Source organism: Macrobrachium nipponense, chromosome 22 (genome assembly GCF_015104395.2).
Source record: "Macrobrachium nipponense isolate FS-2020 chromosome 22, ASM1510439v2, whole genome shotgun sequence".
Classification (NCBI taxonomy): Eukaryota; Metazoa; Arthropoda; class Malacostraca; order Decapoda; family Palaemonidae; genus Macrobrachium; species Macrobrachium nipponense.
The window spans coordinates 46,711,830-46,739,547 of record NC_087213.1 but is presented as its reverse complement, the minus strand read 5'-3'; the positions used below and the strand labels follow the sequence as shown (position 1 = coordinate 46,739,547).

At 46.1% G+C, this 27,718-nt stretch overlaps 1 protein-coding gene across 1 annotated transcript in view; it reads left to right on the top strand.

Annotated features, from left to right (window-relative positions):
* LOC135198625 (protein BCCIP homolog) overlaps window positions 1-27,718 on the top strand; it is a 111,357-nt gene that overhangs the window by 25,407 nt on the left and 58,232 nt on the right. Inside the window, exon 2 of the mRNA XM_064226382.1 lies at window positions 4,505-4,657. Within this exon, the coding sequence (XP_064082452.1) occupies window positions 4,505-4,657 (153 nt within the window). The remainder of the gene's footprint in view (window positions 1-4,504; window positions 4,658-27,718) is intronic.

Below are 27,718 nucleotides of genomic sequence, written 5' to 3'. Positions count from 1 at the left end.
GGTTAACGCCTGGATGGAGTCTAGGAAAGCAAAGGGAAGGACTACTTTCGCCCTGCCTCCGTCTAGACTTAGCGGTAAGGCAGGGATGTGGTATGAGACAGGCGAGGAATTAGGATTGAAGGTTCCTACGTCTGCTCAAGGTGATTTCGCCAGCGTGGTTGATGCCTCAAGGAGGGCCCTTTTAGCCTCAGCTAAAGTGTCATGGACGACTTCCGAACTGGACCATCTTTTGAAGGGACTGTTTAGGTCCTTAGAGGTATTCAACTTCTTAGACTGGTGTCTCGGAGCTTTAGACAACCAGTTTCGTAAGCCAGACTCGATCAGCTTGGGGGAGCTGTCCAGTGTATTGTCATGCATGGACAAGGCCGTCAGGGATGGCTCAGAGGAGTTAGCCTCTCATTTTTCAGCAGGGGTGCTTAAGAAAAGGTCGCTTTATTGCAACTTTGCGGCTAAGTCTGTCTCTCCCGCACAGAGGACAGAACTTTTGTATGCTCCCTTCTCGAGTCATCTCTTCCCCAAGCTTATGGGTGAAGGGGAATCTGGCAGTTAGTTCTTCAAGAAAGCCACGCAAGACCTGTTGGCTCAGTCTTCGAGACGTCCGGTCCTGGCCCGCCCTTCAACTTCTTCAGGAGCCCAACCGTTTAGAAAGCAGAAGCCCTTTCGTGGAGGGACTTCCGCTAGATCGTCTCCTCGAGGAAGAAGCCTTCCTAGAGGTAGAGCCCCTTCCAAGTCTAGGGGCAAGAAGTGAGAGATCATTCCTTCAGCCACTGGTAGGAGCCAGGCTGCAGTTGTTTGCAGAAGCCTGGAGAGAAAGAGAGGCGGACACCTGGTCTCTCGACGTCATAGAGAAGGGTTACAAGATCCCTTCATAAAGCCGCCCCCGTTGACTTCCACTCCCAGGGACTTGTCCCCATCGTATCCTCAAACAAAACGGAAGATACTTTTCGACCTGCTCGAGCAGATGCTCGAGACGAGCAGTTGGAACAGGTTTTAGACCTGGCAACGCCAGGATTTTACAACAGATTGTTTCTTGTACCGAAACAATCGGGCGGGAGGGTGGCGGCCGGTCTTGGGGACGTAAGTCGTCTAAACCTCTATATAGAAAAGCAGAGGTTCAAGTTCAAGATGGAGGGACACCTCAGTCAGTTCTGGGGCCTTAAGACTGGAGATTGGATGGTATCACTCGACCTACAGGACGCCTACTTTCACGTCCCGATACATCCCCAATCGATGAAGTACCTTCGGTTCGTACTGAAAGGGAGGTCTTTCAATTCAGGGCTCTTTGTTTCGGACTGAGTACGGCCCCTTTTATCTTCACCATCCTAATGAAGAACGTGGCGAGGTGGCTCCATCTTTCCACATCAGAATCTCGCTCTATCTGGACGACTGGCTCATACGAGCCTCCTCGCAGACCCGGTGCCTGAAGGACTTGCAAAACGACTCTGTCTTTAGCTGCGTCCCTGGGACTTCTGGTGAACCTTCGAAAAGTCACATCTGACCCCAACACAGTCCATCGTGTATCTGGGGATTCAGATGGATTCCAGTGGCTTTTCAGGGATTTTCCCCGTCCCAGGAACGTCAGCAACAAGGCATAGAAAAAGTGTCAGCCTTTCTAGGGAAGGATTCATGATCGGTGAGGGAATGGATGAGTGCTGGGGACCATTTCCTCGCTGGAGAAGTTTGTTTCCCTGGGGAGGCTACACCTCCGACCTCTTCAGTTCTTTCTGTCGGACAACTGGACAGACAAGGACAACTTCGACATGAAGTTAAGCATTTCGGAAGAGGTGAAGAACCATCTAAGATGGTGGCTCGATCCGTGGAAGCTGTCAGAGGGCATATCCCTCAAGCTTCAGAACCCCGACCTAGTGTTGTTCTCCGACGCGTCATCCACGGGGTGGGGAGCAACTCTAGGGGACTGGGGGGGAGGAAGTGTCAGGTACCTGGAGAGGGGAACAGGTAACCTGGCATATCAACTTCAAAGAGCTGGCAGCGGTTCAATTAGCGCTCCAGTTCTTCCAGAACAAAGTCTCCCGTCGTGTAGTTCAAGTCAACTCGGACAACACCACAGCCCTGGCATACTTGAAGAAACAAGGAGGAACACACTCTCGCTCCTGTTCGCTCTAGCGAAGAGATTCTACTTTGGGCAAAGGAGAGAGAAGTCACGATATTGACAAGGTTCATTGCTGGAGTCGGAGAACTCCGGGCAGATCTCCTCAGTCGACAAGGACAGTTATTGCCGACAGAGTGGACCCTCAATCAAGACGTATGCCAGGAGCTGTGGGGTCTTTGGGGATGTCCCTTAGTGGACATCTTTGCAACGTCAAGGACGGCGAGACTTCCCCTGTATTGCTCCCCGGTTCTCGATCCGGGAGCAGTAGCAGTAGACGCCCTTCTATGGGATTGGATGGGCCTAGATCTCTACGCTTTTCCCCCCTTCAAGATCCTGGGGGAGGTGATGAGAAAATTCGCAGCATCGGAGGGGACGAGGTTGACTTTAATCGGACCCTTTTGGCCCGCAGCGATCTGGTTCACAGAGGTGATGTTCTACCTGGTGGATTATCCGAGATCTCTTCCGTTAAGGAGAGATCTACTCAAACAGCCCCACTTCGAGAGGTACCACAAAAACCTCTCCGCTCTGAGTCTGACTGCCGTTCAGACTATCCAAAGTTGGCCAGAGCGAGAGGTTTTTCGAAATCAGTGGCTAAAGCTATCGCCACCGCGAGGAGACCATCATCAATCGCGGTTTACCAATCGAAGTGGGCAGCCTTTAGAAGTTTGTGTAAGAGAAAAGGAGTTTCCTCTACCACTACCTCTGTGAGCCAGATCGCCGACTTCTTGCTTTATCTTAAACAAGATCTGAAGCTTGCAGTGTCAACCATTAAAGGCTACAGAAGCGTCTTATCTGTAGTTTTTTCGCCATAGAGGTCTTGACCTCGCTAATAACAAGGATCTCCATGATCTATTGAGATCTTTCGAGACGACCAAGGTGCCGCTACCGAAGTTACCTTCGTGGAACCTGGATGTGGTCCTCAAATATTTAATGTCAAATCGCTTTGAACCTCTTTCCTCTACGTCTCTACGAGATTTGACGAAGAAACTGTATTCCTAACTGCTCTGCGACGCGAAGAGAGTTAGCGAAATACAGGCTATCAGTAAAAACACGTCGGCTTCAAAGGGCATAATGCGGTCTGCTCTTTGGGTATGTCGTTTCTTCTGGCCAAAAACGAAAACAACCCTTCCAATCCGTGGCCTAAAACGTTCGAGATCAAGGGTATGGCAGAGATCATGGTCAAGAGCCAGAAAGAGTCCTGTGTCCTGTTAGGGCTCTTAGAGAGTATCTTCGTAGAACGAAGGATTGTCGAGGTTCTGCGAAGAACTTATGGTCGTTCGGTCAGAGACCAAACATGCCCATGTCCAAGAATGCACTGGTATTCTTTAAAGAAAAACACCATTAAGGAGGCGCACTCTTCTTGCAAAGACAGCGACTTTAAGCTGCTAAAAGTTAATGCGCACGAAGTAAGGGCTATTTCGACCTCAATAGCTTTTCAGAAAAACATGGCTCTTAAAGACATTTTAAGTGCTACTTTTTGGAGGAGTAACTCAGTGTTCGCCTCGCACTGCCTACGGAGGTGAGAACGACCTATGAAAACTGTTACTCTCTTGGGCCATACGTCGCCGCAGACACTATTTTGGGGGCAGGAGGTAGCACTCATCCTTTCCCATAGAAAAGGGTAGGTGAGTTTTTAATATTTGTAATGTTTATGGTTGTAGGGTCGGCCGCCGAGTACGTCGTCCCTTCCTTTAGCCTTTGGTATATGGGAGTTTGTTGTTAGGCTAACTTAGGTGGTGGTTTTGCCTCGTTGCCCTCAGAAGTATGGTCATGGTCTAGTCACATTGTGGTCCCGTCCCCGTTGACAGATCATCTAGAGCGCACCAACTGCACAGGTCACTACCTTGTTGGTAACTCTAGTGAAGCAGAAGCAGGCTTGGGTGACAGTAATCACGAAGTCAGCTATGCTAACAGGTAAGGAACCAAGATGTCAATCATCTACATTTATATATTTCCTAAAATCCTTTTTCTGTCTCTCCCACCGCCAAAGGTGGGATTCAGCTATATATATATCTGACAGGTAAGTTTCATGAACAAATGATATTGTTAAGATACAATAAAGTTTGTTCATAACTTACCTGGCCAGAATATAATATATTTTTAGTACCCACCCACCTCCCCTCAGGAGACAGTGGCAGATAGAAATCTGATAGAAAATGGGAATGGTTCCTGATACCCGCCTCCCAGCGGCGGGAATGGGTACTAACCACCCAACTCCCACTACGTGTGTCGTAAGTTTTAGAAATTCTGTCGGACTTCAGAGAATACAGCTATATATATATCTGCCAGGTAAGTATGAACAAACTTTATTGTATCTTAACAATATCATTTTTCACTTGTCTTAGCGAGAGTTCAAAATCAGAATTGATGTATTTTTGTCTCTTTTCTTTTCAGCTTAATGTTGACTTTGAGGGTTTCACAGCCAGTGACAATGATTTCCATGGGATAAAGAGATTACTTCAGCAAAGTTTTCGTGGTTTAGAAGTTGATGTGTCTGGTATTGCAGACACCATTATCTCTCAGAATTATGTTGGGTCTGTCATTAAGGTAAGCCACAATTTCATTTTAAAAGTTACCTTTTTAGAGGTGATATTTTTGTATTACTTTTGCATTACTATTCCACACAGGTGACCCCTACTTATTTGCAGTTCTGGATTCGCGGACTCGCCTATTTATAAATTTGTTCCTACACGATATACAAACCCTCAGTCCTTTACATAAGGAATTACTTTCAGCGTAGCTGGAATTATGGCTGTTAAATTCTTGAACAAGGTGGTTAGGCAGTAACTATCGTGTGGTAGGTGGGTAGGTCCACCTGCCCAGATGTAAACACTCCACTTTTCTTTTGGCCGTCTTCCGATGAAGATGTATTTTTGTGAGCTCTTGCTGACTGGTCGTTGATCATTTTCCCAGTAGGATCTTTCATTTTCTATTACTATTTGAATAAATATGTATATACTGTGTTTGATATTAATAATTGATAGAAATTTAGTATTAACCCTTTAAACGCCTATTGGATGTATTAAATGTCGACGAAAATTGTCTGTTGGGTGCGTAACCCTTAAACGCCGAAGCGGTATTTAAAAAATCGTCTCCCGATTAGTTTTCAAGATTAAGAGTTCATTTTTGGCTCCGTTTTTGTCATTGCCTGAAGTTTAGTATGTAACCATCAGAAATGAAAAAATATCATTATCATATACTATAAATATTGGGATATATGATAGCGCGAAAAAAATATTTCACATATAATTGTATACTAATCGCGCTGTGAGCAAAACGGTTAAAGCTAACGAGGTAATTTTTTTGTTGTATTGTTCACTAAATTGCGATCTTTTTGGTATATAACATATTGTAAAACGATCAAGGCAACACAGAGAAAATATTATCACAAAATGATGCATGATTTCGTAACGCTCAGACGTAAAAATAAAGCTGTTTTGAAAAATTAACCATAAATCGAAATATGTGCTAGAGACTTCCCGTTTGTTGCAAAATGAAGGTAATTGATTGAATATTACTAGACTGTAAGTTTTGTAGCTTACAATTTCAGTTTTCGACCATTTCAGTTGAGTTAAAGTTGACCGCAGGATGAATTTTTTCTATTTATCATTATTTATATGAAAATACTTCAAAACTGATAAAAGCTACAACCATGGGTTGTTTATTGTTGTATTCTACATGAAATTGTGCACATTTTTATATGTAAAACTTTATGTAACGGCTAATTTAAAATGGTGCAAACATTACGACAATCGGACAAAAAAAATTTATGATTTTTTTGGATGAGTTACCACACGGACGTAAGGAAAAAGTTTATTTCATAAATTCACCATAAATCGAAATATTGTGCGAGAGACTTCCAATGTGTTGCAAAATAAAGGTAAATGATTGAATATTACTAGAATGTAATAGTTTTAGCTTACAATTGCGTTTTTTTACCATTTCAGTCGCGTCAAAGTTGACCGAATGTTGAAATTTTGGCACTTATCGTTATTTATATGAAAATATTTCAAAACTGATAAAAGCTACAACCATGGGTTGTTTATTGTTGTATTCTACATGAAATTGCGCACATTTTCATATATAAAACTTTATGTAACGGCTAATTTAAAATGGTGCAAACATTACGACAATCGGACGAAAAAATTTATGATTTTTTGGATGTATTACTGCGCAGACCTAAGGAAAAAGTTTATTTCATAAATTCACCATAAATCGAAATATTGTGTGAGAGACTTCCAATTTGTTGCAAAATAAAGCTAAATGATTGAATATTACTAGAATGTAATCGTTTTAGCTTACAATTGCGTTTTTTGACCACTTCGGTCGAGTCAAAGTTGACCGAATGTTGAAATTTTGGCACATTGTTATTTATATGAAAATATTCCAAAACTGATAAAAGCTACAACCATGGGTTGTTTGTTGTTGTATTCTACATGAAATTGTGCACATTTTCATATATAAAATTTTTGTACATTCAACTTCCCTGTCAGATATATACTTAGCTTTAGACTCCGTCGTTCCCGACAGAAATTCAAATTTCGCGGCACACGCTACAGGTAGGTCAGGTGACCTACCGCCCTGCTGCTGGGTGGTAGGACTAGGAACCATTCCCGTTTTCCAATCAGATTTTCTCTGTCGCCGGTTCCGACAACATTGTTGTTGGTTCCTCCTGACCTGACTTTCATTTTTCGTTCGCCTTTGATCATCTGGACTGTCTTTTTGGTGACGTATTTGGATCTTTGGTTTGGCATACGCTTTTGTGGACTGTTTATTGGATTTCGCTTTGGATTTTTCTCAGGATGTCTGACTCTAGTTATGTAATTAGAGTGTGTGTGAATGAGGGGTGTAATGTGAGACTACCGAAGGGTTTGGTAGATCCTCACACAGTATGTAAGCGGTGTAAGGAGTATGAATGTTCCTTCACTAATCCCTGTAAGGAGTGTGAGAATATGAGTGAGGAGGAATGGAAGGCTCTAACCTCCTACTTGAGGAAGTTAGAAAAGGATAGGCTTAGAAAGGCTTCTTCTCGAAGCTCTAGTAGGTCTCGATCTAACGAGCCAGACAGGGATTCAATAGTTCCTATCCATGAAGTAGTTGTTACATCCATCCCTACAGTATCAGCTCCTTCGCCCTTCATCGAACCCGCGGATTCGTCCGTGGAGTTGGTGGATATGAAGGCTGCCCTCAAAAGGATGGAGCTCCAAATGCGAGCATTAGAAGGTAAGCGAGGTGAAGTGCTCAGTCATTGCAGTGTACCCAGTGCAGTGGAGGGGGCATCTGATCGGCTCTGCAATGCTCCCAGGCCTAGACCTCTTCCAAACTCCAAGGCCCAGAGGAGGAGTAATGTCGAAAGCCTTACAGAGGTTGTGGAGAATCCCCACTGGTCAGGTGTCCCTTCGGCAGGATCTGTAGTATCATCCCAGACTGCCTGGGATCGCCGTTGCAAAGGCATCCTTAAGGAGCGCTTCTCTTCATCCGATTCCGCTTCGCCCAGGCGCGGTTGGAGTTCGGCTGAGCAGTCACGTCCTTTGAAGAGGAGTTGGAAGGCTCCCGACTTGGATTCGAGCCCTGAGCGCTTCCCTGAGAATTCTCCTGTGGACAGGAAGAGAGCCAGGAGAGCCCTGTTTAGCCCAGCGCCTTGTTTGGAGTCTCCTTCGTCTTCCAGACCTCCTTCTCCTCCGTCAGACACATATCAGAAGGATTCCACGAAGAGGATTCTCCTTAATCTGCAGGAGCAGATTTCGTCGCTGGTGGGAGTCCTTGCGAAGGATCCTCCTCACAGGAAGGACGTTTTCCTCCCTGTAAAGAGATCCTCACGTCCCCCGGACTTGACAAGCTCCAGGCTCCTCTCCCCGGTTCGACGCCCTCAGCGGCGGTCTTACGATCCACCCGCTTCTCGCTCTTCTCGTAAGCGTGAGGCTCGGGAACGCTTAGCGACCGAGCGCTCAGCTGCTTCCTACCACGAAGCGCCATCCAGCCACGAGGGTCTTGCTAGGCGCGAATCGCCAGCAGAGCGCCAGTCTCCAGTCAGGCGTGTGTCGCCAGCGAGGCGCGAGCCTCCAGCCAGGCGCGAGCCGCTTTCCAGCCGCAAAGCGCCAGCCAGGTGTGAGTCTCCAGCCAGGCGCGAGTCTCCAGCCAGGCGCGAGTCGCCAACCGGGCGCGATCCATCAACTAGGCGCAAGCTGCCAGCCAGGCGCGAGCCGCCAGCCAGGCGCGAGCCTCCTTCCAGCCGCGAAGCGCCAGCCAGGCGCGAGGCTCCTTCCAAGCGCGAGGCGTCAACCAAGCGAGAGACTTCTAGCAAACGCGAAGCGCTTTCCTTCCTCGATGTCCCGGATGGACGCGAGGCGCTTCCCAGCAGTACTGCTCCTTCTTTCCGTGAAGCTTCTTCCAAACACAAGGCTACATCCAGCATGGAAGGACCTTCCAGGCGCGCGACGCCAGACCGAAGATCTCCGTCTTTCGACTGCTCTTCTTCGGACAGAAGCCTCTCTCCTCACGAGCGCAAACATGCGTCTCCTGTCAGGCGCGCCTCGCCTCGTAGGCGCTCGCCTTCTTGTGACCGCTCTTCTCTTGGCAGGAAGGCTCTGCAACACCTTGATGAGATTTCGGAGGAGGATTCTCCGAAAGTAGCGGCTTTATCGGACTACAAAACCTTGGCGGCTTTGCTAGTACAGGAGTTCGGGGACTCCCTCAGTCCTGCCGCCCCACCATCGCCTCGATCTTTGTTCTCGAGTACGAGGACTGCTAAGAGCTCCTCCTTCCTGAGAATGCGTCCTACAATTTTTATGAGAAAAGCTCTCCAGTCGGTAGGGAACTGGTTTAGCTCCAAGGAGGAGGCAGGGAAGACTGTCTTTTCCTGTCCTCCCTCCAAGCTCTCAGGGAGAAGGGGTATTTGGTAAGAAAAGGGAGAACCTATGGGACTGGCTCTTCCTTCTTCTGCCGAAGCAGATTTCTCCACTCTTGTAGTCTTCTAGGAGACATGTTCTGCCCACTGCTAAGACCACATGGGGGTATGTCCGAGATGGACCACCTCCTCAAGGGACTTTTCCACGTCCTGGAAGTCTTCAATTTTTTAGATTGGTCCCTTGGGGCGTTGGCCAAGAAAACCCTGGACCCGGGCTTTCTTAATCCCGAAGTGCTACACAGCGTTCTGTCCTGTATTGACAAAGCTGTCCGAGAGAGGTCAGGTGAGTTAGCCTCCCTCTTCGGTGCAGGGGTACTCAAGAAAAGAGCTGTGTATAGCTCTTTTCTCACGAAATCAGTTTCGCCAGTTCAGAGAGCGTCGTTACTCTATGCTCCTCTTTCTAGCCAGCTGTTTCCATCTCGGCTAGTGAAGGACATCTCTCACTCACTAACTGAGAAAGCAACCCAAGATCTTTTGGTTCAGTCCGCTAGAAAAGCTAGACCTGCTGCCCCTTCAGTAAGGAAAGGGAGTCGTCCTCTGCAAGTGCCCTTTCGAGGAGGTCCTTCTTCTCGATCCTCCGCAAGAAGGAAAGGACCCGAAAAGAGAGGGAGGTCCTCTTTCAGGCCTTTCAAGAAAGGAAAGTAGCGGTCAAGTCCTCCAGACGCCAGTAGGTGCCAGGCTTCTACAATTCTCAGAAGCCTGGGCTCTGAGAGGGGCGGACAACTGGTCCCTCTCAATTATAAGCAAGGGATACCTCATCCCCTTCAAAGACAGACCGCCATTGACCTCGACTCCGAGGGAACTTTCGGCGAAGTACAAAGACCCTGTTCTGAGAAGAACACTCCTTCTGTTAGTGGATCAGATGTTGGAGAAGGAGGCCATAGAAGTAGTACAGGATCCCCACTCCCAAGGCTTCTACAATCGCCTGTTCCTCGTACCGAAATCCTCGGGGGGGGTGGAGACCTGTTCTGGATGTGAGCGCATTGAATCGGTTTGTAGAAAAGAGGAAGTTTTCTATGGAGACGACTTCCTCGGTTCTTGCGGCTCTACGTCCAGGAGATTGGATGGTCTCCCTGGACCTGCAAGATGCATACTTTCATGTGCCTCTGCATCCGTCTTCAAGGAAGTTTCTCCGATTTATGATCCAGGGGAGGATATTCCAGTTCAGGGCTTTGTGCTTCGGCCTGTCAACAGCCCTGCAAGTTTTCACGGGTTTGATGAAGAACTTAGCCAGATGGCTGCATTTGAAGGGGGTGAGGATCTCCCTTTACCTGGACGACTGGCTTATCAGAGCCAACTCGGAACAGCAATGCCTGGAGGACCTGTCCACGACACTAAACTTAGTACGATCGCTTGGACTACTTGTAAACCTCAAGAAGTCCCAGATGATCCCCAGCCAGAACCTTGTCTATCTGGGGATTCAGATGGATTCTCGGGGTTTTCGAGTTTTTCCGTCCCGGGAAAGACTCGACCGAGGCATAGAAAAAGTCTCAGTCTTCTTAGGGAAAGAACGAAGCTCCGCGAGGGAATGGCTGAGTCTGCTGGGGACCCTTTCCTCGCTGTCCTCGCTGGAACAGTTCTTTCCTCTAGGGAGGCTCAACTTGAGACCTCTTCAATTTTACCTACAGGACATGTGGAACCGGAAGTCAGGAGACCTGTCAGACTCCTTCCCGATCCTTCAAGAGGTAAAAGAGCACCTATCTTGGTGGCTGGCTCCTCTCAAAAGGAACGAAGGACTATCCCTTTTGAAACCGAGCCCGCACCTAGTGTTGCTCCCAGACGCGTTGGAGTCAGGCTGGGGAGCAACACTAGGGGCGAAAGAAGTGTCAGGCACCTGGAAAGGGGAACAGGTGTCCTGGCACATCAATGCAAAGGAACTTTCAGCTGTTCATCTAGCCCTCAAGTCCTTAGAATCAGAAGTCAGAGGCATGGTGGTCCAAGTCAATTCGGACAACACCACAGCTCTGGCTTACATTCGCAAGCAAGGAGGAACTCACTCATTCTCCCTTTACGAGATAGCAAGGGCTCTTCTGATCTGGACGGAGGAACGAGGGATCACACTCCTTACCAGATTCATACAGGGGGAGAAGAATGTGAGGGCAGACCTGTTAAACAGGAGGAACCAGGTCCTTCCGACAGAGTGGACCCTCCATCTCGAAGTGTGCCGAAGACTTTGGGCCTTGTGGGGCAGACCACAAATAGACCTTTTTGCCACTTTCCTCAACAAAAGACTAGACAACTTTTGCTCCTCGATAGAAGATCCAAGAGCCATAGCAGCCGATGCCCTCCTTCTAAGCTGGTCGGGCATAGATGCTTACGCCTTTCCCCCATTCAAGCTGGTGGGGGAAGTAATAAGAAAATTCGTGGCCTCGACAGGAACGAGACTAACTCTAATCGCCCCGTTTTGGCCCACTCAAGATTGGTTCACAGAGGTACTGGAATGGACGGTGGACTTCCCCAGATCTCTTCCACTAAGGAGAGATCTGCTCAGACAACCCCACTTTTAGAGGTTTCACAAAAACCTCCCCGCTCTCTCCCTGACTGCCTTTCAACTATCGAAAGACTCAGCATAGGTCACTACCTCACTGAGGCTCTTGAGGCGAAGCAGGCTCTGAGACAGTAGCTACGAAGTCTTCTGCCTAAACGAGGTAGGAACCAAGGTTTTATTTTTAACCTACAACATATGTTGTCTTCCTATTTTTTCAGTAGTTAGCTGTCTCTTACCCTCCACCAAGGGTGCCAATCAGCTAAGTATATATCAGACAGGGAAGTTGAATGTACAAAAATGATATTGTTATGATACAATAAAGTTTTGTACATAGTTACCTGGCAGATATATACAATTAAATGGCCTGCCCAGCCTCCCCTCAGGAGACAGGTGGAAGAGAAAATCTGATTAGAAAACGGGAATGGTTCCTGTCCTGCCACCCAGCGGCAGGGCGGTAGATCACCTGACCTACCTGTAGCGTGTGCCGCGAAATTTGAATTTCTGTCAGGAACGACGGAGTCTAAAGCTAAGTATATATCTGCCAGGTAAGTATGTACAAAACTTTATTGTATCATAACAATATCAGTTTATGTAACGGCTAATTTAAAATGGTGCAAACATTACGACAAATCGGACCCCCCCTCCCCCCCCTTCCCCACCAAAAAAAATTATGATGTTTTTTAGGAAGAGTTTACCCGCCGGATGGAAGGAAAATTTTTTTTTTTTGTTTTTTTTTTTTTCATAAATTCACCATAAATTGAAATATTCTGCTAGAGACTTCCAATTTGTTGCAAAATAAAGGTAAATGATTGAATATTACCAGAATGTAATAGTTTTAGCTTACAATTCCGTTTTTCAACCATTTCGGTTGAGTCAAAGTTGACCGAAGGTTGATATTTTGGCACTTATCGTTATTTATATGAAAATATTTCAAAACTGATAAAAGCTACAACCATGGATTGTTTTTAGTTGTACTATTCTACATGAAATTGCGCACATTTCCATATATAAAACTTTATATAACGGCTAATTTAAAATGGTGCAAACATTACGACAATTGGACGAAAAAATTTACGATTTTTTCGGAAGAGTTACCGCGCGGACGTAAGGAAAAGTTTTTTTTCGTAGATTCACCATAAATCGAAATATTGTGCTAGAGACTTCCAATTTGTTGCAAAATGAAGGTAAATGATTAAATATTATACAGTAGTACCTCGAGATACGAAAGGCTCAACTTACGAAAAATCCAAGTTACGAAAGCCAATGCGAAAAATTTTACTGCTTTACATACGAAAAGTTTTCAAGATACGAAAGGTTTCTGAAAGTCCGAGATTCGCCCGATAACAATTTTGAAACCCGCGCTGCACGCCGCCATCTTAGTGCTAGTAGACTCGCCACCATCCTCCTGCTCTCCCATTGGTTCCTGATGGTAGCCAAGCCATGAGATCCTTCTCTCTGAGTTGGACAGCATCCCATCCCATCATGCATCTTCTATACGTACGCGCTGGTGTCCCTTAGCTCGGCCACTCCGCACCCGAAACTTTACCGTACGCAATCGGCATTCGTTCGCTCCAACGATTTCGTTTAGTAACGTAAATTTGTTAGTGATTTCGTTGCAGTACATATTATCGTGTTGTGCGAAGACTGTATTATTACGTATTTGTGTAACTTTACGTAAATTAACATAGTCATGGGTCTCAAGAAAGTTGAAATTCACGGAAAGAAGCGCATGCTGTCTCTGGAGACAAAGATGGAGATCATAAAAGAAAGTACGAAGCTGGTATGCGATTGAGTGTGATCGCAAAGGAATACGGCCGTAATCCGTCGACAATAGGCACCATCCTTAAACAGAAGGATGCCATCAAAGCAACTACACCATTGAAGGGCATCACTATTTTGTCCAGCAAGAGGAGCCATGTGCACGACGAGATGGAACGGCTGCTCCTCATCTGGATAAAAGACAAAGAAATCGCTGGCGATACAGTAATGGAGACAGCAATCGCTCACAAAGGCCATGCTATTTTCGGCGATTTGATTGCGCAGCGGAAGACGAGGAGGGGAAGGGACTCAACGCAACCCCAGAGTTCAAGGCTTCGCATGGCTTGGTTCGAAGAAATTTCGTAAATGGACTGGCATCCATTCGGTGGTGCGTCATGGGGAGGCTGCCAGCTCGGATACGAAAGCGGCCGAAGCCTTTAAAAAGACGTTCGACGAGATGATGACCAAGGAAGGCTACAGTTCTCAGCAAGTCTTCAACTGTGATGAGACTGGCCTTTTTTGGGAAAAAATGTCTCGTCGGACAAGACATCACGGAGGAAGAGAAGAAGCTACCGGGCATAAGCCTATGAAAGACAGGCTTACGCTCGCACTTTGTTCGAACGCCAGAGGGGATTGCAAGGTGAAGCCCCTACTGGTGTATCACTCCGAGACTCCTCGAGCCTTCAAGGCACCCACAAAGTGTTTGAAAGGAGAAGCTTCCAGTGATGTGGAGGCTAATGCAAAAGCCTGGGTAACGAGGCTTTGTTCACGGAGTGGGTAAATTTGTGTTTCGGCCCGACATGTGAAGAGTTTGGAAGAGAAGCGCCTCCCCCTGAAATGTCTGCTGGTGTTGGACAATGCCACCTCCCCACCCCTCCTTGCTCGAGGAAGATATCCTAGCGGAGTATTCCTTCGTTAAGATTCTTTTTCTTCCGCCCAACACCACCCCTCTCCTCCAGCCCATGGACCAGCAAGTGATAGCGAACTTTAAGAAGCTGTACACGAAACATCTTTTCAAGAGATGTTTCGACATCACCGATACCACAAACCTCACCTTGCGTCAATTTTGGAAGGAGCATTTCGACATCGTCATTTGCATCCGACTCATTGACCTAGCTTGGCAGGAGGTTTCGAGGCGAACCTTGAATTTCTCGTTGAGGAAACTCTGGCCTGATGCAGTATCCGCCAGAGACTTCGAGGGATTCGACGTGGGCGAAGCTGGTACTGCAGAGTCAGAAACAGTTGATGATCCCGAAATGTTTTGGAACCAGATCTTGATGAGATCGTTGCACTCGGCAAGTCCATGGGGCTGGTCGTCGACGAGGACGACATCAGCGACCTTCTCGAGGAGCACCAAGAGGAGCTTACGACGGATGACCTGAAGGAGTTGGAGGCCATGCAACTTAACGTCGTTCAAGAGGAGTTCTCTAGCAGCGGCGAGGAAGAGGAGGAGGAGCCTATGACAACGGCAGAAATTAAGGATATTCTATTGACTAATAGTTCTGAATTCCAACTATCTGGAATTAAACTTCATATTAACAACTCTACTTTTAATTTGTATAATATTTACAATCAACCTTCATGTAATTATGATTTACAAAATCTACCTCAAGTATTACCGAATATATGTGATGATTTTTTAATGGTTGGAGATTTGAATGCCCACAGCCTATTATTGGATTCCTTTTGCAATGAAACAGATTCACATGGTAACAAAATTGAACATGTGATTTACAATCATAATCTTTGCATTTTGAATGATGGAGATATTAGATAATCTTTACATTTTGAAGATGGAGATATTAGCACTTACTTTTCAAAATCCCATGGAAGATTTTCATCCATAGATTTAAGAATTTGCTCACCTAACATAGTTGACAGATTTGATTGGAATGTTTTAGATGATACATATGTCAGTGATCATTTTCCAATTTTAATATCCTGTTTGGGACATACCCCAACACCAACTATCCCACGATATAATGTAGATAAGGCAGACTGGGACCAGTATGAATTACAGCTGCTGACAAATCTATTCCTAAGTCAACTACTAATCCCAAGAAACACTCAGTACCCTGGTGGTCTGACACACTATCCCACCTGATACAAGAAAAACATATTATAGGTAGAAGATTAGAAACCCTGCATAATAGATTTAATGTCATAAGTAAAAGACCTGAATTTTGAAAACACTGCCAAGAAACTTGTAGACATCACTGTAGAAATCAGTCTACTAAAACCTCATTACAATCGGATCTCGGCAAGATTTAGAAGGGAAGCCATCAGAGGAAAAATAATGTCATGGAAAAAATATGTATCTAGCATATCTGATACAACCTCAATAAGTAAAGTCTGGGAAAAATTTAGGAAAATTAATGGATCTCATATTAGATCTCAGAGACATGCACTAATACATAATGGCCAACCAGTTACATGATAGTACCGCAATTTTGAATATTTTAGGGCGTAACATCCAAGCAATAAGTAGTATAATCAATATAGATGATCACTTTCAAACCATTAAAGACCGTGAAGAAGCTGTCCTATTGAATTTTGAAACATTAGAGGATATATATTATAACCAGATTTTCACAGAAGAGGAATTTGAATACTATGCTTTATCTTCTGCTCCAGGCCAAGACAACATAAATTTTGAGATGATAAAAAACCTGGCTCTTTTAGCAAAAACATACTTATTGAAGCTTTATAATCATTTATGGGTAAAATCACCTGTTCCCAAAAGCATGGAAACATGCTATAATCATACCAGTTGTCAAACCAGGGAAAGATCCAAGCAATCCAAATAACTATAGACCGATATCCCTGACAAGTTGCTTCTGCAAATTGCTTGAAAAAATGGTAAATTATAGACTAAATTGGTGCCTACGTAAGAATAAGGCTCTGTCTTCAACTCAATTTGGCTCACAATCTGAAAGATCCACTTTAGATTCACTTTCCCATTTAGAAAATTACATATGAAGAGGGTTTGAATGTAAGCAAATTACAGTTGCCATATTCTTTGATATCCAAAAAGCATATGATACGACCTGGAGATACTCAATTTTAAAGTCCTTACACGAAAATGGTTTTGGGGGGCACTTACCAATTTTTATCGAGAATTTTATCCATGAAAGAACTTTTCAAACACGAATAAATAATGTATACTCTGACTCCTTCAACTTAGACTGTGGAGTCCCTCAAGGGAGTGTTTTGAGTGGAACACTTTTTGCTGTAGCTATTAATAACATCGTAAAACAGTTACCACAGGGAGTACAAAATAGCTTGTATGTACTAGATGACTTTGCTATATATTATTCCTCAAGCAGTCTTCGTCATCTACAAAGAATTCTTGATAAAGCTATCAAAAACATCCACAACTGGACTTTGTCAGTAGGCTTTAAGCTCTCTATAGAGAAAACCCAAGCAATTATGTTCTACAAAAATAGTAGATGGAAACAGAATCAAGACATAGGTCTTAAACTAGGTGATAGCCTCATTCAGTTTAGTAATACTGTAAAATTTTTAGGCTTGGTGTTTGACACTCATTTTAACTGGAAAGCACATATAGCCTTTGTCAAAAATAAATGTAATAGTGCCCTAAATTTGATAACAAAATTGTCTCGTACTACTTGGGGAGCTAAGAGACAAACATTACTAATGATATATAAAGCACTAGTTTTATCCAAAGTAGATTATGGAAGTCCAATTTACGGGTCAGCATCACAAAGTACCTTGAAGCCCTTAGACTCTATCCACACTCGAGGCTTGAGACTTTGTAGTGGATCCTTTAAATCTTCTCCAAACACTTCAGTTTGTTGTGAAAGTGGCGAACCTCCATTATCCTTACATCGTGACCTTGTAACAATGAGAAGTGCTATAAAGATAATGTCCACTGATTCCCCCACAAAAAACTGTTTGCCATGCGAGATATATTTATTAGTAATCACGAACCACCTTTTCCAATAAGAGCTAATAGGTTATTGGAATCTATTGGTGTTAGAGTAAATATACTCCCACCCTCAAATTCTCCACCTTCTTGGATGATGAAGAAAATCAAAGTATGTTCTAACCTATATTATTTGTCAAAAAAGCAAGATTATACTTCAGATTGCTATAAACAGTATACATTAGAACACATTCGAAGTAAAGGCCCACATAAAGCAATATACACTGATGGATCCAAATCTTCTGCAGGAGTTGGTTGTGCTGCAGTGTCATCATGCAAAATAAGTCAGAATTCATTACAAATTGAAGCAACTGTCTTTACTGCTGAGTTAACAGCAATTATATTGGCAATCAATCAGATAAAATTGTCAAATAATAAACTGAATAGTAAATTTGTAATCTATTCTGACTCAAGAAGCGCAATTGAATCCCTCAAAAGTTATTCACATAAGAACCCTTTAGTAAAGGAAATTAAACAAATAATCAATAAATTATATTCACGTGGGGTTAACATTGAAATCTGCTGGATTCCTGCCCATGTTGGAATCCAAGGTAATGAAAAGGCAGATGAAAAGGCCAAGTCTGGGATAAATTCACCAATTTTTGACAATAAATTGCCTGCTACAGATTATATAAACTCGGTGAAGCAGTGCATAAAAACAAAATGGCAAAATCTGTGGGATAGTGAAGCAGATACCAGTAAATTAAAGTACATCAAACAGAATGTAGACCTGTGGAATACATCAGTACAAAATGAAAAATGAGCTGAAGTAATATTAACAAGATTACGAATAGGCCACACAAGACTAACTCACGAGTATTTAATAACTCCACAAGGGAACATCCCTCATTGCAATGTCTGCAATACAATTTTAACAGTCAAGCATATTTTATGTGAATGCCTAATTTTTAATAGAGAAAGAAATTTATATTTAGGCAAATAAATCTTTATCAGAAATACTATCAGTCAGATAATTTTTCTTTATATAGAGTATTAATATTTTTAAAAAAGACTAATTTGATTAATAAGATTTAACATATTTATACCCTACTAAAATAGATGACTTTTGTAATTTTTATCTATTTCAGTCTTTTATAAGTTCAATTCATATTTTTAATTCCAACCTCATATATCACTTAACAATCCTCCTCATTTATCATTAATTTATTATAATTAATTAACTACATTCCATACCATTCCATGTTGTAGACATACATTTTATGAGCGTATTTTTTAAATAATTTCCTCCCGAATGTTTTCGGGCCAGCACTGTAAGACTAGTTAGACTCATTGGGCTGGTAAATCTCAATTTTGTACATGAACTTTCCTGTCAGATATATACTTAGCTTTACGTCTCTGACGTCACGACAGAATTCAAAACTCGCGGCACACGCGACAGGTAGGTCAGGTGATCTACCTTTACCCGCCGCTGGTTGGCGGCTGTAAGAAACCAATCTCCCTTTCCAGTCAGAATTTTCTGTCGCCGGTGACGACTACACCTGTGGTTGTTACCTCCTGACAGCTTTATTCGATTTTCGTTGCCTTGGATTTAATTGGACTGACTTTCGGTGAAGTACCTGATCTTGTTGGCTTGGCATACGCACTTGTGGATTGTTTTTTGATATTGGTTTGGATTTTTCTTTGATTTCAAGATGTCTGATGTAAAGGTTAAGAAATCTTCTATGTTTAGGGTGTGCTCTATGGATGAATGCAAGGTGAGGCTACCGAAAGCTACGGTAGATCCTCACACAGTATGCTTGAAATGTAGAGGAAAAGAATGTTCTTTTGTTAACCCGTGTAATGAGTGTGAGAAGTTGGATGAGGGTGAATGGAAGGCTCTTTCTTCCTACTTGAGGAAGTTGGGAAAAAAAAAGACAGGGTGAGAAAAGCTTCGTCTAGAAGTTCTAGTAAGTCTCGTATTAGCGATGGGTAGAAGTAGCGACAATCCTGTTGTAGCATTAGATCCTTCTCCAGTTTCAGCTCCTGCGCCCTGCATCGAACCTAAAGATACGACTTCGGAAGTGGCAACCATGAGAGCCACGATCCTTAGCATGGAGAAGAAGATTCGTTCGTTTGCAAGGTAAGAGTAATAGTGAAGGTGAATTGTGCAGTGACCCCCCAGTGCAGTGGAGGGTGCGTCTGATTCGGCTCCTTAATGCTTCCAGGCCTAGACCTCTTCCAGACTCCCAGTCCCAGTGGAGGAGGAAAGTCAACAGCCGCAGGAAGGTTAGGGAGAACTCCCACCGATCAGGCGTCCCCTCGGTAGATCCTGATGTTCGTACCCAGGCTGCCCTTGTTCGCGCGAAGAAGGAGGTATTGCGCCAATGCTTCTCTTCTTCTTCCTCACCTTCGCCTAGAAGAGGATGGAGCGGTTCGGATTCATCGCGACCGCTGAAAGAGAGCCTGAAGGCTCCTTGCGCCTTTCCTTCCAGCCCGGAATGTTTTCCAGAAGAGCCGGAAGTGGATATCAAGAAACCCAGGAGGGAGCAGGAGTTCTCGCCTCAGAGTAGGCTTCGATCCTCTTCACCTGTGGAGGATTTTGCAAGATCTCCAGCTCGGATTCTTGCGGGGCTGCAAGCTTAGATTTCGGCACTGGCGGGCTCCTTGGCTGGAGGTACGCGTCGTAAGAAGGACGTCTCTCTCCCCGTCAAGAAGTCTAGGATACCTTCGCCTGCGTTACCTTCTCAGTCGGAGGCGGCTCTCTCTCCTGTAACAGCGGATGGAAGGAGGCGCTCTTCCCTCGGCAGACGCTTGTCGTCTTCCAGGCGACAATCGCCCAAGAAGCTTTCTCCTGGCGACTTCATTTCTCCTCCAGTAGAAAGGGATCTAGCGCCTAGTAGGCGCTCGTCTAAAGATAAGCGTACAGCTTCGTCTTCCTCGCTCCTTTCCGAAGATCCTTCAATCTCCGGATAAGAGAGCCTCCTCTTTCATGGATTCTTCAAGAGACAGGATCTCTCCTTATGTTAGGCGCCTAGAGCCTGGTAGGCGCTACTCCCCAAGTAGACGCTCTCCCGCTTCCAAGCGCGGTGCGGAAGATAGGCGCGGCTCTCCTATTAGCCGCTCTGTTCAGGACAGGCGTAAAGAGCCTGAAAGATATGTCTCGGCTGAGAGACTACCTTTTGCAGAGACCCACGAGTCTCGATCTAAGTTTGTGGAGCATGGTAGACGCCGGTCCTCCAAGTAGGCGATCTTCTCCAGGGATTCGCTCATCCTGTAAGTAGGCGCCAAGAGCCTAGTAGGCGTTCTCTCATTTTAGGCGCAGTTTCGCCAGGCAGCCGCTCTCCTTTGGACAGGCGCATGGATCCTGTTAGGCGCCTTGAGTATAGTAGGCTCTCCTCTCCTAGCAGGCGTTCCCCTTTGGACTCCCGGGAATCTAGGAGTAGACTTAAGGATCAAAGAGGACGCACTCATCAGAGTAGGAAGGACGCATTCGAGAGGAGCTCTCCCGAAGCTTTGGCTTCCCCTGATAGGCGCCAGACGGCTGCCAGACACTCCCTAGATAGACGCACTTCTTTAGAGAAGTCCAACTGCTCTCGTAAAGAAGCCGAGGGTTCTTCGGTGGATGAAGTGGAACCTTCAGAAGAGGATTTAGTTAAGGATTCTTCGGTATCATCCTATAAGATCCTTACAGATCTCCTTCTTCAAGAGTTTGGAGACTCCCTTACTCCCGTCGCTCCTCCGTCTCCTCTCTCGTTATTCTCGACTTCTAAGAAGACGAAGGTTTCCTCTTGTTTTGTGAGGATGAAGCCAAACCATCTCAATGAAAAAGGCTTTGAGAGGTGTTGGTGATTGGCTGCTTTCTAAGGAGGAGAAAGGGAAGACTGTGTTTTCTTTCCCACCTTCCAAGCTTACGGGCAGACTAGGTTTTTGGTATGAGTCTGGAGAACCCCTAGGCCTGGGTCTTCCATGCATCTGCAGACGCGGACTTCTCTTCACTGGTGGATGCAGCACGACGCTCGGCTCTCTTGTCTGCTAAGACTACCTGGGCTATGAACGAGCTCGACCACCTGTTGAAGGGAATGTTCAGAGTCTTGGAAGTCTTCAACTTCCTTGACTGGTCTTTGGGGGTCTTGGCTAAAAAGACTCAGAACCCGGATTCTATTTCGCCAGAGGATCTCAACTGTGTTCTGACATGCATAGATAAGGCAGTTAGAGATGGATCGAGCGAAGTAGCCTCCCTGTTTGGAGCAGGGGTTCCTTAAGAAGAGATTCAGTTCTTCCTGCCTCTTTTCTTACACAAAGTCCGGTCTCGCATTGCTCAAAGAGCCTCGCTTTCTATTATTTCGGCAGCTCTCGCCTCTTCTCTTCCCGAAGAAGATAATCCAGGACATCTCAGGATCTATCTCTGCGAAGGCGACTCAAGACATGCTCGCTCAGTCGGCACGGAAACCTAGGACCTCCTTCCAGACGAAGACTAAGAAGGAGACTCCAGCTAGACAGGAGCCCTTTCGAGGGGGCCCTCCTTCTAGAGCCTCTACCTCTAGAGGTAATAGCGACTACCGATTCAAGAGAGGTAGATCCTTCTACCGTCTCTCCAGAGAGCTAAGAAGTAGGGAAAGTAGTCCTCCAGACATCAGTAGGTGCCAGGCTTCTAAGATTCTCGGAAGCCTGGGCAAAGAGAGGAGCGGACAACTGGTCCCTCTCGATTATCCGGAAAGGATACCTGATTCCCTTTACGGAAAGACCACCGTTGACGACGACTCCGAGGGAGTTGGTGGCCAGGTACAGGGATCCCATCATGAGCCTCGCTCTAACACAGGCAGTGGAACAAATGTTCGAGAAAGAGGCTATAGAGCTAGTGAGCGACCCATGCTCAGCGGGCTTTTACAACCGCCTATTTCTAGTTCCAAAAGCCTCAGGAGGATGGAGACCGGTTCTGGATGTAAGCGCCCTGAATTTCTTTGTAGAAAAGAGGAAGTTCGCCATGGAGACGACATCCTCAGTGTTGGCGGCTCTTCGTCCAGGGGATTGGATGGTGTCCCTAGATCTTCAGGACGCTTACTTCCATGTGCCTATCCATCCTTCTTCAAGGAAATACCTCAGGTTCATGATGGGAGGAAGGATATTCCAGTTCAGGGCCTTGTGTTTCGGCCTTTCAACAGCCCCTCGGGTCTTCACAGGACTAATGAAAAATGTAGGCAAGATGGCTACACTTGGAGGGAGTCAGGGTGTCCCTTTACCTGGACGACTGGCTAATCAGAGCCAAGTCACAGAAAAGATGTTTGGAGGACCTACAAAAGACCCTTTTCATGGCGAGTTCTCTGGGACTTATGGTGAACTTTCAAAAGTCTCAGTTGATCCCCAGTCAAGATCGTATCTATCTGGGGATTCGGATGGTTTCTCTGGATTTTCGGGCTTTTCCGTCTCCAGAAAGAATAGCCCAAGGGTCAGAGAAAGTCAAAGCCTTCCTAGAGAAAGACGTATGCACAGCGAGGGAGTGATGAGTTTGTTGGGGACACTCTCCTCGTTGGAGCAATTCCTTTCTCTAGGAAGGTTGCACCTCAGGCCTCTCCAGTTCTTTCTACATCGAAACTGGAGGTGTCGTTCGCAAAACCTAGAGTTCTCCTTCGAGATCTCAAGAGAAATCAAGAAGGACCTCTCTTGGTGGGCGAACCCTCTCAGGTTTACAGAAGGGATGTCCCTTCACATTCCGAACCCCAACCAAGTGTTGTATTCCGACGCGTCGGAAACAGGTTGGGGAGCAACGCTCGGCTCAAGAGAAGTGTCAGGCACCTGGAAGAAAGAACAGGTGACCTGGCACATCAACAAGAAAGAGCTGATGGCTGTTTGGCTAGCTTTGAAAGCATTCGACGTAGGCTGTTTGGCTAGCTTTGAAAGCATTCGAGCCCTACGTCCTAGCTTCGGCAGTACAGATCAACTCGGACAACACCACGGCCCTGGCATACATCAGGAAGCAAGGAGGGACTCACTCCTTCTCCCTGTACGAGACAGCAAAAGAACTTCTGCTGTGGGCAGAGGAAAGGAAGTTTTGTCTCCTTACCAGGTTCGTACAGGGAGAAAAGAACGTCAGAGCAGACCTCCTAAGCAGGAAAGATCAAGTGCTGCCTGCAGAGTGGACTCTTCACGAGGATGTTTGCCAGGACCTGTGGAATCTTTGGGGCAGGCCTCATATAGACCTCTTCGCCACAGCCAAGAATGCGAGGATAGCCAACTACTGCTCTCCGATATCGGACCCGAGGGCAGTGTCCGATAGATGCTTTTCTCCTAGATTGGAAGGGCCTATGACATGTATGCTTTCCTCCATTCAAGATACTGGGAGAGACTCTCAAGAAACAAATTTGCAGAATCGGAGGCAGCAAGGATAACGCTGTAGCCCCCGTTCTGGCCCGCACAAGTATGGTTCACAGAGGTACTGGAATGGTTAGTAGATTTTCCGAGAACATTACCACAGAGGATCGATCTGCTTCAGACTGTCAAAAGTTTGGTCAGAACGAGAGGGTTTTCTGCAAGAGTTGCAACGGCTATCGGCCAGCAGCAAGAAGGCCTTCTACCCTTAGAGTCTACAATCGAAGTGGGACGTCTTTCGACGGTGGTGTAGGAACCATCACTTTTCCTCTTCCAGTACCTCTGTAACCCAAATAGCAGAACTTCTTACTTTTCCTTAGGGAGAAAAGTGGAATGGCTGGCGGTATCAACCATTAAAGGTTATCGTAGCATGCTGTCTGCAGTGTTTAGGCACAGAAACTTAAACATTTTCAGAAGACAAGGACCTTCATGATCTAATAAGATCTTTTGAAACATCCAAAAAGGTTTCGCCAGAGATTCCGAGTTGGAATCTGGATGTAGTGCTACGTTTCCTGAGGTCCCCTAAGTTCGAACCGCCTCAGTCTGCTCTTTTAGAGACCTCACGAGGAAGACACTTTTTCTCATGGCATTGGCTTCCGCAAAGAGGATTAGTGAACTCCATGCATTAGAAGGAAATGTGGGATTCAGAGGAGATGCAGCTATATGTGCATTCCTACCTTCGTTCTTGGTAAGAACGAGAACCCCTCAAATCCTTGGCCTAGGAGCTTGAAGTCCCAAGGCTTGTCTGCCTTAGTAGGCGAGGAAGCAGAGAGGTCACTTTGCCCAGTACGAGTTTAAAGTTTTATCTGCAGAGAAAGAGAAACTTAAGAGCAATGATGTCAACCTTTGGTGCTCTGTGAGAGATCAAGGAGGACTCTTTCGAAGAATGCGCTTTCTTTCTTTATCAGAAGCCTGGTGAAAGAAGCACATGCGATATGTTTGATGAAAGTCAATTCAAACTTCTTAAGGTCAACGCTCATGAGGTAAGAGCTATTGCCACGTCATTAACTTTCAACAAAAACATATCCCTGAGTAATATTATGAAGGCAACATTCTGGCGTTGCAACTCAGTCTTCGCAAACCACTATCTGAGAGACGTCAAAATTACGTATGAAAAGTGCTTCGCGTTAGGCCCGTACGTATCGGCGGATTCGGTGCTGGGGCAGGGAGCTGAGACATATCCTTTGTTAGTAGTATAATTTTCCATTTTCCCCCTTGTTTAGGTTGTAAGTTTTGGTTGTTTGAAAGAGCATGCGGGTAGGCATGTCTTTCATGTCGTATGTCTAACAATGATTAGATTGGTTAGGTGATCGGTTTATGTTTGAGCTTCCTTGCAATGATAGTGGTTAGGTTCTGTCATATAAGTGGCGGCGAATCCCCTTTGACAAGATCCTGCTCAGATTCTATCAAGTAAGCGGATAACCAAATCCCTTCGATAGACCCAAAGAGTCTGTCAGCTGTAGGTCACGCCCTCGCTGAAGCTCTTCAGGCAACGCAGACTCATAGACAGTAACTACGAAGTCTTCTGCCTAAACAGGTAAGAACCAAGGTTGTATTTTACATCCTACAACAAGTGTTGTTTTTCCCTTTTCCATATTTATATTACTGTCTCTTTCCCTCCACCAAGGGTGTCAATCAGCTAAGTATATATCTGACAGGAAAGTTCATGTACAAAAATGTTATTGTTAGTATACAATAAGGTTTTGTACATACTTACCTGGCAGATATATACGATTGATGGCCCGCCCAGCCTCCCCTCAGGAGACAGGTGGAAGAGAAAAATTCTGGCTGGGAAGGGAGATTGGTTCTTACAGCCACCACCCAGCGGCGGGTAAGGTAGATCACCTGACCTACCTGTCGCGTGTGCCGCGAGTTTTGAATTCTGTCGTGACGTCAGAGACGTAAAGCTAAGTATATATCTGCCAGGTAAGTATGTACAAAACCTTATTGTATACTAACAATAACATCTTTATAATAATAATAATCTACAGACGTAAGTTCCTGGTTTGGCCAAGTACGTGGCGTTTCGGCAGGAAGTAGAAGCCATGCTGAGCAAACGAGCAGTGGAGATCGTATGGGATCAGTCACCAGGCTTCTACAGTCGACTTTTCCTGTTGGAAAAGTCGTGAGGGGGCTGGTGCCCCGGTGATAGATCTCTCTCCCTTGAACCGATTCGTTCGCCAGACTCGGTTCACGATGGAAACAGCACAGTCAGTGCTCGATTCTATCAGGGAGAACGACTTCATGCTTCCTGTGGCACTTTGTTTTGGTCTCTCTACCGCTCCACAGGTGTTCATGCGAGTGTTCACGCTGGTGTCGGCTTGGGCCCACTCGGTAGGGATACGTCTTTTGAGGTATCTTGACGATTGGTTAGTCCTGGCGAGCTCCCACTCGCAGTTGTTACAGGACAGGGATCGACTCCTCGAATTCTGCCGCGATCTAGGGATTGTAGTGAATTACGAGAAGTCAGGTCTCGAGCCCAAGCAGAGGATGAAGTACCTGGGCATGCTGATCGATACAGGGCAAGTCTTCCCCGCAGACTTGCGGATCAGCAGGTTCAGGGAGGCAGCAGGACGGTTCCTTTCCCTACAGGAGCAGCCAGCTCAGCAGTGGCAGGTCGTGTCGGTCACCTGTTGTCTCTCGAGAAGTTAGTCCCTCACAGGCGTCTTCACCTGCGGTCTCTTCAATGGAGACTAAAGGAGTGTTGGAGGAGGTGAGGCAGGACCTAGCCTGGTGGGTGGACGACGGGAACCTCATAAGAGGAGTGCCTCTTCGCACTTCCCCCCCCGGAGATGTTGCTGTTTTCAGACGCATCGACTGAGGGATGGGGCGCACACCTGGAAGAGTTGCTGGCTGCTGGTGTGTGGAATCATCACGACAAGCACCTTTACATCAGTGTCCTGGAGCTCAAGGCAGCGTTTCTCGCTCTCCAAGAGTTTCAAGATCATCTGGTGGGACACTCAGTGGTGTTGATGAGCGACAGCACCACCGTAGTGGCGTACGTCAACAAATAGGGGGGCCTAGTGTCCCTCCTGTTGCATCAGTTGACGTTGCAGGTGCACGAGTGGGCTGTGGCACACTCAGTAGAGCTGTCTGCCCACTACATTCCAGGCAAGAGGAATGTGGTAGCAGACAAGCTCAGCCATCAAGATCAGGTGATAGCAACCGAGTGGTCCCTTTACCCAGACGTGGCGGAAAGGCTCTTCAACCTGTGGGGGCGTCCAGTCGTGGATCTGTTTGCCACCCGGCACAACAGAAAACTCCAGGTTGTCAACTCAGTTATGCCGGACCCATGGGCATCTGCAGAGGATGCTCTTCAACACCCGTGGGACAACCTCTTAGTGTACGCCTTTCCCCTGTTCTGTCTGATTCGCAAGGTGATCAGCAGGGTGCTGGTCACCCTGAATCTTCAGATGATTCTGGTGGCACCCAAATGGCCTCAGGCCGTTTGGTACCCGGACCTGCTGGCTCTGCTCGCTGAAGCACCGAGAGAGATTCCCCCCTGGCACAACCTCCTGTGCCAGCCACACGTAGAACGGTACCAATGGTCGGTTCGGTCCCTGTGTCCTCATGGCTGGCTGTTATCCACCATCTCTTGCGAGCGAGAGGCTTTTCTCGCCGAGCAGCAACAGAGATGGCTGGGTACCTTAGACAGTCCTTTGCAGCTCTATACCAGGGAAAGTGGTCTGTCTTCTGTGGGGTCTCTCTCCTCTCAGAGCCACTCTTCAGCAGGTAGCGGATTTCCTCGTTTTCCTTCGCCGAGAGAAGCTCCTCTCCGTATCTGCAGTTAAAGGATACAGAGCCGCCCTGGCCCTAGTCCTTAAACTGCGAGGAGTGGATACCTCCTCCTCCTTCGAGATCTCCCTCCTTATGAAGAGCTGCGAGAGGTCTTGCCAACTTAGGGAACTCAGGCCCCTGGGGTGGGATGTGACTCTCGTCCTTAGGAGTTTGACTCGAAGACCCTTCAAGCTACTCTGAGAGTCGTGAGACAGGGATCTGACCCTCAAGACCCTCTTCCTGCTGGCCCTGGCATTGGCGAAGAGAGTAGGGGAACTTCATGGTCTTTCCTTCAATGTTAAGCATTCCAGGGGATGTGGATCCATGAAGCTCAATTTCGTCCCGAACTTCGTAGCAAAGACTCAGAATCCTTCGGTCCCTGACAACCGATTCGAGTCTTTCACAATCCCCTCCCTGTAGGACTTC